Here is an 11,673-nt window from a genome sequence, read left to right as displayed (position 1 = left end):
CATTCAATGAGAGGTGAGCCGTGTTTCCTGTGTTGAGAGTGTGACAATGAACTGCGTCCTCAGGTAAACCCTAAACAAATGGATATCTACTGTTGTTACACCACAGAGGCTCTCATCAGAGAATGAGATGACACAAAAACACCTCTTTTCATATATCAAATGTCTAATGCACTCAAGGCCTTGGCTTGCATCAAGTAAGTCTTTAACATAGCTTTTGATTCTGGTCTGTATCCCGGCTCCTGAGGCAATCAGATCATTCCTGATATCCAAGGAGGCAAGAAGAGACCAACGGTCCCCAGTAGGCACACAATGATGAACATCCACAAGAAGATACGGTCAATCACCATCGCCACATATTTCCAGTCCTCCTTGACCTGTTGAAAGCAAAACACAATGCTGAATAGGATGTGGTCAAACAGCACAATCTGAAACCATTTAGTAGAATGTTTGTTATGAGTGACAATAGCGCTTGAGGGATATCTGTTCACACCAGGGATTTAGCACTTTATCCATAATCAATGCAAAGACATAATTAAAGAATGCACAGCTAGTCCATTAGCTGATTTTAAAACTGGTTGGTGGTTCAGAAATGTAGCTTTTTGGCATTTATGCTGCTTCCATTCCACTCTGAATTTCTTAATTCCCATCTACCTATTTGGAAAAGTCAACTGGTACACCACTTGAAGTCACACTTCCAACTTGGAAAATCGTGGGGAATTTTAGATGTCCGATTTAGGCAAGATGCAGGCGCGTCACGCAAATATGTCGGCACCAGGGAGAATTATGCTGCGTTCCATTCATAGCCAGATGTGGACTTGACTTCTCCGATCCCTCACCATAAAAGATATTCTATTAATCAGTGTTCAGACGATGACGTATAAGGAAACAGATGCTCCTGTGGCAGGTATTCGATTGACACGAGACATCTCCTAGCAACTGAATTGCGGAGCACAAACAATGCTGTGCAGTGCTAGCATTTGTTCTACATGTGTATGATTATCAAAAGAGAGTATAATCTACTGTTTTACACAGCCGTCTCTGCAAACGTAGGCTGGACAGGTTTTATTATCATGTATTGTAGTTAATTCGCATTTTGGTGAAATCAGATTTGATGATTTCCGCACGAGTTTCCAAGTTGGAAGTATGACTTCAAGAGGTGTTCCATTGTACTTTTCCAAGTAGGAAGTCAGCATCATAGATGATCATCAGAGAAAAGTGCGTAAAATACAGTAAATAATACTCTCTTTTGATAATCGTACAGCTGTAGAACACATGCTAGCAATGCAAAGAATTGATTTTCCTTTCAAATTTGCTTTGCTAGGAGGCCATTAATATGCTAAGCTAACAGAAGTGTTGCAGTTATGTTTCCTTGCATTTGTCATACACCGAATCTCGGGCAATAAAATGCATTTATGGTTGAAGATCAGAGATATCAAGTAGGAATATCCTACATCCAACTTTGAGCATAACGCAGCAAACCAAGAATCTGCTTATTCAAAAAATTCGACAATGCAAGAAAAACGTGGTTACTAAAATATTTAAATTCTTAATATTATTTCCTGCTTTGGATATCAAAACATAAACAGGCATGCGCATGCACACATTGGATAAACTGGTACATGTATTTATATTAGGGCTGTCAATTGATTACAATTTTTACTCGAATAAATTTCATGATGTCCCGATTAATTAATCACGATTAATCACATTTAATCTTATATAAAAATATTTATTGAGAAAGCCCCTCACATAACAATGATTCAAAAAATAATGATAAAATAATTATACATGGTTATCTTTAAATATTTTAAAATTATATATATATATATATATCATAAAATATCTTTAAACACATCTTGAGATCCCTTAGTTCGGATTTGTTCTCCATCAAATGTATTGACCGCAAGAATTTAATGCATGCTTGTGTTGTGGGTTGTTTTCTATAAACTGTGTGTTGCTCATTCAGCTGAAATTTAATTTACTGCCCTCTGGAGTAAACAGGTGGAACTACAAGCTTGAATTTCTCAGGAATCTTCCTTATTACGGTCCGGGGACATTGCGATTAAATTTTTTGTCAAATGAATCACACTGAATTAACGCATTAAATTGGTAGCCCTAATTTATATGTAACACGAATTAGGAGTAATGGGTGAAAATATGTGTGTGCCGATGCCATTTATGACCATTCCCCAGTTGTGCTTACATTGTGCTTTACACGCTCCGTTATTGCAGAATACCTGCCTTTCTGTCGCATTAATTTGCTCTCATAATTACCATTTTTAAACTACTTTTATTATCTAGGCATCTTAAATTGCATATTGATTATGGCAAACATGCCAAAACTGACAAGATACGCTTATTTTGTGCATCTGAAAGACGCAGTCGATTATGTTAGTAGATCAGCTTGGACAGTTTTTACATGTACAGTGAAGTTTGTCATTGTAAGTCATACCTTTTACACACCTTTTTGTTGCACCTCCCAACCCTATAATTGGGTGGGATGTAACATAATAGACTGGCCAATTGCAAATGCAAAATGTCCCGTTAATAGTAACTAGTTCTTAATAGCTCAACAATGGCTTGCAATGTAAAATGTACAGCCTAAACAACATCTAAAACAAGACTGAATGATCTAATCAAACAGATGAGGCCCACTCACAGAAAAGTCTTCATCCTCAGCACGCAGGTGATCAGCGATATACCGCACCCCATCCAAAGCTTTGAGGATACATGGTGAAAAGGTTATGTTAGGGTCGGACGCAAGGTTTGTCAGCTTTGCTGGATGCTGGCAGAGGTTCACCATGTGTCCCAATGGTTGGAGCTCCAGCTTCTCGAGTAAAGACTCAGACTCAGACAAATGAAGAGATGTGGCAGATGGAGAAGAGATGAAGGTTGGAATATCCATCGGTACTCCAAACTCCATGTCCTGGTAACCCCTTCCATCCACATCTGTTTCCTGGTGCAACCAGCTTTTTGACGTGCTGAGATTGGGAGCCTTGTTCTTCTCCTGCAAAACAAGCAACCGTTGGTGATTCTGATTGGGTTCAGGGCGTCGCATGAAAAGCCAGCGAGGGATGAGATCCAGGAATACCGACTTTACCCAATGGGGCATTTTATGGGTGCTTGGAGAACGATGGTGGACATTCAGCACAAATACGGTGATGACGATAGAGAGTGTGACAAAGATCATGGTGAAGAGAAGGTATTCGCCAATGAGTGGAATGACCAAAGATGTTGAAGGAATGATCTCCGTGATGAGGAGGAGGAAGACGGTGAGGGAAAGGAGGACGGAAATACACAACGTGATCTTCTCTCCGCAGTCTGACGGCAGGTAGAATACCAGAACAGTCAAGCAGGAGATGAGCAGGCATGGAATGATGAGGTTAATGGTGTAGAAAAGAGGCAAACGCCGAATGATGAAGAAGTAGGTGATGTCTGGGTAAATCTCGTGGCAACAGTCGTATTTTTTGGTGTTATAGGTTCCCACAGCGTTGACGATGGCCCATTCCCCGCTCTCCCAGTAGTCCTTCAAGTCCACGGTGTTCTCGATTTGCTCCAGATCGATCTTGGCCTTGTCATAGGTCCAGGAACCAAATTTCATCTTGCAGTTTTGTTGGTCAAATGGGAAGAAGGTGACGTCAATACTGCAGGAACTCTTGTAGATGGCAGGGGGAACCCAGCTTACCTTGCCCGTATAGAAGAGGTGGGCTTTGGTCATGTGAGTCACAGCAAACTCGCCATCGGCACTATCAAAAAAGCCACAGCAGATATTAAAATAAACTGCAGGGTATCTTGTAGTATTTTGATCATCTAAAAACAGTAAAACCTTTAATAATCCTAAATGTACAACTGAGCAATCAAATGTGAACAAAAACTTTCCAATGGGGTTATATCATGAAATGATTAAAGGATGCTGCAGCACAAAGTATATTAGATGCATCAGCAAATCTGCAGCTTGCAAATAAGTGCAGTAAAGTGTAGCACGATTGCTCATTTCCCTCATTTAATTTCCTCGTTAATTTAAATTCCTCATTAAATGCATAAGTGTAAAATGCAATTGCACTCACATCTACTTTGTGCAAAGTAATGGAGGAAGATATTCATGGCAATTGCAGTAATTATGTAATTAATACTACAGCAATCTCATTTTTGGCTTCAGGAATCAGATGATGATGGAGACCTCAGTTTATCTATAGTTGATATCAAATACACCTCCTTGATAGACAGACCTGGTACTTATTAGGACATTTAAACGTGCAACTTTTTCATACATCAACTACAGCAATGCTTAACATCTTATATCACGCCATGTCTGTTTGATTTCACATATTAATGTTACAGAAACACCAATCAAAGCAGACACGAGCATGAAATCTTTGGGCTGTAGATATCAATAGAGCCATAAAGACTTGGACCACCATTAACGTCAAAATATCCAGGATCACCTTGACAACAAGATATTATGGCATACGTCATGCGTTTCGCATCTTATCTTTGACTGTCTTTAGGGATGAGGATCAATACGGTACTTACTTATTGTACAGGACAATGTCAGGGACCCATATCATCTCTGATGGGACTCTAATGGACATTACATTATCATAATCAGAGGGGTTCCAGCGCAGTTTATAATCGTTCCATTCCTATAGAGATCAAAGCCAAAGATTGTTTATACAGTTGATTATACACACACACACACATAGATGTATACATATACATATATTTCTCTCTAATGGGAAGATTGTACGTGGTTACATTAGAGCATTGCATTGATTTAATATTGATCTTAGATGATGATTACAGTGAATGCATTATCCACGTGGCTGTACATGTGTCCAACTAGTAATTAGTAAAGATTACCCTCCATACTTAATGAGGTTTGTATGTAACAGAATGTAATTATACCATTTAGTTTCACCATAAAAGGTTGTTCTGTATGTGTCATTTGTCTGTAGCACAGCACTATATGATTTAACTGATCACTAAAACGAGTTGTGAAAAGTGTCACCTGTTTCAGCCAAACGTTTGTTGTCATCATTTGATTCTTCTCATCCTGTTTGAATATCAGAGATAAAAACACAGTCAGTTTCAAACAGTCAGTGGTACATGAGAGAGCTTTTACAAGCGGTGTTTTTATCAGTACTATCACTTTTTTATCATTACTATTTTCATGTGTAAATTGTGCACTTTTCTGCTTTTCTTGCATTTGGATGTGTTCAGAATGCATACTGGATGTGGCATTTAATTTGCTTTAAATTAAGAACAACCAGTTTCTTTATACTGCAATGCAATGTAACATCAAAAACATGCAAAATACTGTAGCAACTTACCACATCAATAAGCTGGGCGATGGAGAGGCCAAACTTGACTATAACAACATCACCGATGTTTTGCACGGGTCTCGACCACTTATTGTACCCAACAAAGAGTTTTTTAAAGAGTTTGTCCTCTGCGTGTGCATGGATCCAACCATCTGATGGTGCTGTAAGAGATTGTATTAACATATACACTCACCTAAAGGATTATTAGGAACACCTGTTCAATTTCTCATTAATGCAATGATCTAATCAACCAATCACATGGCAGTTGCTTCAATGCATTTAGGGGTGTGGTCCTGGTCAAGACAATCTCCTGAACTCCAAACTGAATGTCAGAATGGGAAAGAAAGGTGATTGAAGCAATTTTGAGCGTGGCATGGTTCTTGGTGCCAGACGGGCCAGTCTGAGTATTTCACAATCTGCTCAGTTACTGGGATTTTCACGCACAACCATTTCTAGGGTTTACAAAGAATGGTGTGAAAAGGGAAAAACATCCAGTATGCGGCAGTCCTGTGGCGAAAATGCCTTGTTGATGCTAGAGGTCAGAGGAGAATGGGCCGACTGATTCAAGCTGATAGAAGAGCAACTTTGGCTGAAATAACCACTCGTTACAACCGAGGTATGCAGCAAAGCATTTGTGAAGCCACAACACGCACAACCTTGAGGCGGATGGGCTACAACAGCAGAAGACCCCACCGGGTACCACTCATCTCCACTACAAATAGGAAAAAGAGGCTACAATTTGCAAGAGCTCACCAAAATTGGACAGTTGAAGACTGGAAAAATGTTGCCTGGTCTGATGAGTCTTGATTTCTGTTGAGACATTCAGATGGTAGAGTCAGAATTTGGCGTAAACAGAATGAGAACATGGATCCATCATGCCTTGTTACCACTGTGCAGGCTGGTGGTGGTGGTGTAATGGTGTGGGGGATGTTTTCTTGGCCCACTTTAGGCCCCTTAGTGCCAATTGGGCATCGTTTAAATGCCACGGCCTACCTGAGCATTGTTTCTGACCATGTCCATCCCTTTATGGCCACCATGTACCCATCCTCTGATGGCTACTTCCAGCAGGATAATGCACCATGTCACAAAGCTCGAATCATTTCAAATTGGTTTCTTGAACATGACAATGAGTTCACTGTAATAAAATGGCCCCCACAGTCACCAGATCTCAACCCAATAGAGCATCTTTGGGATGTGGTGGAACAGGAGCTTCGTGCCCTGGATGTGCATCCCACAAATCTCCATCAACTGCAAGATGCTATCCTATCAATATGGGCCAACATTTGTAAAGAATGCTTTCAGCACCTTGTTCAATCAATGCCACGTAGAATTAAGGCAGTTCTGAAGGCGAAAGGGGGTCAAATTAGTATGGTGTTGCTAATAATCCTTTAGGTGAGTGTATGACACTCTTAAAAAGGCAAAAGAGGCTTTATTTGAGTTCTAATGCCTCTGGGTCATAGCAACTTGAAGTAACAAACACTTTAATGGATTTGACAAATGGCTGACGGAGAAAGGTAGGGGATGAATAATATTGAATGGGTGGCATTTGGGGTCACTTCACACTAACTGAGTTATGGCTGAGTAAAATGGTCATGCGGATCCGCCTCCTCATTGTAATTACTATTCATTCTTTAATCACTGCAGTCAGCTTTAATTAATCCAGCCTTCCTGTGATTTGTGATGTGGCTTTTTTTCTTGATACAGAGGGTGGAAACTTAAAATACGAAGCTGAGTGGAGTCACATTTGGACAAGGAACAATTGTGCATGTTAAATAACATAATTATTTAACTCAACATTATTAATTATTATTTTAATAAATGTTAATAAATATTATATTTTCAGAATTATTATTTAACACTCAAACATCATTTTTACGATTAACACAATTAAATTTAAAAAATACATCTAATTTAATTGAGTAATATTAAATAAAAAAATAAATACAAAAATATATTTTAAGTTTTATTAGTTTAATTTTGTTAAGCATTAAACAATTCAATTTGATGACATTTTGTTGTGAAATTTAAATGCATGAATCTAAAAAAAAACATTTTTTTTTATAAATAAATATTTAAAAAAAAGTCTGAGACCACTAGTGGAAATTATTTTGTATTATTATTTTTTTATTATTCAATATTTGAACAAAAAAATACCCGTTTGGCTTCAATGGCAGCATGCACTGGATTTTATGTCATAATTGTTCTTTGTTTTATTTATTTATTTATTTCAAAAATGCTAAACCTTTGTGTTTATTTAATTGCTTATATGAAAATAAATAAATAAATAAAATCTCGGATTTTCAATGTGGTTTCACACTTTTGGATCCCACTGTACATATTTAGTTGCAATATAAGTACACTTTATATTGATTTTAAAATATTGGCAGGTTGAACTACTGTATAAGTGAATGTTTGCTATATATACACTGCATTGCAAGAATGACTTTAAATATTAATTAACTTATGCATCAAACACGGATATTACTATTGATTGCTTTACATCTAAAACTTTTGATTAGATTTGTCAATGCAGTGTATTAAACAAAATACATATTGCAATTTAAGGCTACATCAATCATCATTATAATTAACCTCAGCATTGAATATTAGATTTTCTTTAGTTCCAAAACAATAAATGCATTAAAAATCAACTCTAATTTCACTAAAAAAAAAAAAAAAGAAATGTGTGCGCTTACCAGGTTGAACCTTTCCCACAATAAGAAAGAACAGCAACAGAGTCTTCAAATACAAAATGAATGGATGATTTCGCCCCATATTCAAATGCAGAAGTCGAAGTGCGCTAGAAATGTTTGTGATATTTTGTCATGGTTGTTGTCATATTATGGTCATGTTGTGCCTCTGATGGTCTTCTGGTGCTGGAATCAGTCTGTGAGCTCCAGTGTTGGAGTGATGGGGATGCATTCAGCCAATGAGGTTCTGGAGCGTCTCCATGGAGCTTTCGTGGGTGGAGTGACAATTGAGTTGAAATGCACCTTCCGAATATTTTAGAGGACCGAACGTATTACTCAAAAATAAATAATACTATTGTATGGTGTCTAGAAATAGCCAATCATATCAAAGCACCGTTTCCTGCCTGATGAATGACGTTTGGAAAAAAGTCTAGGCACTCTGTAGAAAGCAAACTCACCACTAAAGCCTATTTTATATGAAAAAGAAAAACATTTACACATATTATATATAGAAAAAAGATATTAAGCACGAGCACTAAGCTTTTTAGTTTTGTGAAATATAAAAAAATATTTTAGTATAGTTTACTCGGAATAATACGGAATAAATCGGAAGGATAATAATTAATATAAATGTGTTTTTATTGTTATTATTATTATTATTATATATTTTTTCATTAAAAAATAAATAAAATACAAATAATAATAATAATAAATTAAAAAAATAAACATTTAACTGAACGATGGATAGCGAATTTTGTTTTCATTCAAATAATCTTGTCAGTTGCCTAATTTCAAATTTACGCGCTCTCCTTTCGAGTCCTACTATGGCGAAGGCTTGGTTCATAATCAATATGTCCTGAGACGTTGCCTGGTAACCTTCATGGTACGTTTAGGACGCATTCTAATTAATATTCATAGCATAAGCCATCACTACAGCGGGATTCGTTTACCCGCCAACTGACCATGACGCCCACTTACATAATTTGCCCAACAGCCAATCACATATGCCTACTGGGAAAACGTCACGTTACATTATGAATATTCATTAGCTATGCCTTCGCCATAGTAGATTACTACTGTTCGCTTCTACGAATTTTCGCCAAGAGAGAGGCTTTGTTGTTGAGTTTATGGGGTGGTGTTGTGACCCCTCACCTTGCCAAGACTTTTCAGGAATTTGAGGAAACCCTTTGTATTTCAAGGTATGCATTTTTAAATAAACATCTTATTTTATTAGAATAACTGTTAACTGCATAACTGCTTTAACAGAAGACTATGTGTTTTGTTCAAGGGGATTCATAAAAAATGTCATTACAACACCTGACAGTGAGATTGCTCTGTATCATTCAGAGAAAGGGAAGATTACTCTGACTCTTTTTGAAGTTTGAAGCTGAATGTCAGAAGGTGGCAGCCGATCAGGGTTTGTCTTTACCTGCCCAGTTCTCAGTTGAGACACTTTTAGATTAAATCAGTCAGGTGGAATTCAACAAGCCAGTGCTTGATGCTTCAGCCATGGTGTGTTGCTTTTGCATCATTCAACTCACTGCAATTTGAGACTGCATTTCTACCGATGGATCTTTTAATGCCTACTTGATAATTGTTTTTTTCTCCCTTAAGGCATTGCCACCTGTGCTGGACTGGGAAGAGAAATCGCTCCGGGATTTTACATGGCAACTGGCCCACAAGTTGTTCGCTGTGCTTTTCTGCATATCGCTGCACTGTTTTGTGGTCCGTTCTGCATAACGCGGCAGCTCATTTTAGCTTATCGTGGCCCATTCGGCCCGTTTCGCGACCGACCCACTGGCTGGCTCGGTTCTTCCGATGGCCAGTCCGCCCCTAATTGGCCTCAAAGTGCGTCGGCCCACCAGGAAAATGCCCGGTATGCCGGATTACCTGCCCTGATCGTCGCTGTTCTCGAGAGCCATGCTGGTGTCAGAATCCCTGAGCGCAAAATCTTCAACAATGCTCTCGAGAAACTAGCTGTTAAACCACAAGAAGTCGGTTCAGATGAGACATATAATTCTTGTTATACTTCATATAAATGGGGGCTCGAGGCAAAAATGCCCCAATATTGAAAATGTGCAACTCATTTTTCTGTTATGGTGGTATCATCTGATATTTTTGGTTAATTTTATACGTAACAACCAGTGTCAAAAATTTACTTTTACATTAAGGGGCAATTTTGCCCCCTGGATTTCATTTCCAGGAAGATTAACACCTTTATGTGTTCATTTTTAAAATCCAAATGTCGAATATTTAATAAATAATTCATAAAATGATCAAGAATGAGAAATTATTACCGCTTACCCTAAGATTTAAATCAACATCAACTCATATTTTATGCCCAATATGTATAACAAGAACTAAAGTTGAATATTGAGAACCACTGTATCTGATATTACAAAATAATAAAATAAAAAAAATTCGTTATGAGGTCAATTTTTCTCCCCATATTTTGAATTTCAGGGGCATTTTTGGTGGTATTTTTGCCCCGAAATTTCTCTTAATTTCTGACCCTGGTAACAACCTAATAACTAGATGCATTTTAATGAATTGATTCAAAGTATTTTATAATGAAAGGATAACACACGGTGTGGTTTTTATATGGTTAGACATTTTTTTTTTCATAAAGCTAAAACTTTATTTGTAAAGTTGGTCGTGACCCAGTTGCAAATGTTTATCAAACAAAAATCCAACATTGTAGTTTTTTTTTAAATAATGTTTTTTAAGCCAGTAATTCACTGCACAAGACTCATTGTGGTTGGTAAAAACCATGTTTATCCTTGTTGCAAGTGAAACTGTATTTAATTTAGCTTGGGTCATCATTTCTTTTACCTTGTGTAGTTTTGGTCCTGGTTTTTGAGGATGGAGACATGTTGCCCAACCTGTCCACGTTGGCATCTGTTCATTTGGCTACATTCTACCTATAGTGACTGATGCATTGGCGCCAAAATACAGTTTGACGTACAGGCTTTGACGTCAACAACAATAACAACAACAAAAAAGGGCATTTTTTCCTCCCTCCTTTGTAAAAATTCCTAAGGCTATTTATTAAGGTATTTTAACCATGCACGATTATATGGTTAATTGCAATTTCTTATTTGCATTTTGCTTTGTTTTTTTGAGAACAGACCTGAGGCCCATTTTTTGGCCACCAATTAAGAGCCACTGTGCTAGATTAATATTGATCTGTCTTATAAATCATTTATGTTTTAAGGTGTTCTGGCTGGACGTTGGTAAAGAGAGTATCAAGGCAGCTGAAGGTTTGGGAATAACTTCTGTTCAGATCAATGACATTACTGAAGCTCTTGGGGAAATCCAAAAGCTTACAGGAATAGTTTATTCTAAACAAATGAATACTAATGCATGAATTCCAGTCCATGCCATTTTAGATCAGTTTGCTGTGTAGCAGCTTCTTGGAAGCTTGTGTAAAAACAAAAATGATGACGATGACAAGTTCTCTATCTAAAGTTGTCACTGGGTTGGCGTGTATACTGAAACGGAAAACAGGTCACCAAAGATGTTCAAACAATGTTTTGGGATCCAGAAAATGTCATTCATGGATATGCAAATATTAAGGTAATTTACAATACTTGCAGTATCATGTATCAATGGTAGGATGCTGTTGATAGAAACGGTGGTAGAGAGAGAGTATTCTTACGTTT

At 37.5% G+C, this 11,673-nt stretch overlaps 1 protein-coding gene across 1 annotated transcript; it reads right to left on the bottom strand.

The window, feature by feature from the left end:
• Window positions 1-248: 248 nt before the first annotated feature.
• Window positions 249-8,156, bottom strand: LOC127662444 (neuronal acetylcholine receptor subunit alpha-2-like). Its single transcript, XM_052153614.1, has 6 exons — window positions 8,018-8,156; window positions 5,331-5,482; window positions 5,009-5,053; window positions 4,534-4,643; window positions 2,660-3,746; window positions 249-374 (listed from the first exon to the last, which is right to left on the bottom strand). Exons 1-6 carry the CDS (start codon window positions 8,094-8,096, stop codon window positions 249-251), a joined length of 1,599 nt encoding a protein of 532 aa, XP_052009574.1. The 5' UTR covers window positions 8,097-8,156.
• Between the last annotated feature and the right edge of the window lie 3,517 nt (window positions 8,157-11,673).

Source organism: Xyrauchen texanus, chromosome 22 (assembly GCF_025860055.1).
Source record: "Xyrauchen texanus isolate HMW12.3.18 chromosome 22, RBS_HiC_50CHRs, whole genome shotgun sequence".
Taxonomy (NCBI): Eukaryota; Metazoa; Chordata; class Actinopteri; order Cypriniformes; family Catostomidae; genus Xyrauchen; species Xyrauchen texanus.
The sequence above is the reverse complement of the archived record's forward strand: the minus strand, read 5'-3'. Positions and strand labels throughout refer to the sequence as shown.

Bases quoted from the DNA above. Each gene is read 5' to 3' on its own strand.
- LOC127662444 (XM_052153614.1), bottom strand. From the start codon at position 8,096: ATGGGGCGAAATCATCCATTCATTTTGTATTTGAAGACTCTGTTGCTG. The intron at 5,054-5,330 runs GTAAGTTGCTAC...ATATTCAAACAG, and splicing joins TCGCCCAGCTTATTGATGTG to GATGAGAAGAATCAAATGAT. The intron at 4,644-5,008 runs GTGACACTTTTC...TGATCTCTATAG, and splicing joins CAAACGTTTGGCTGAAACAG to GAATGGAACGATTATAAACT.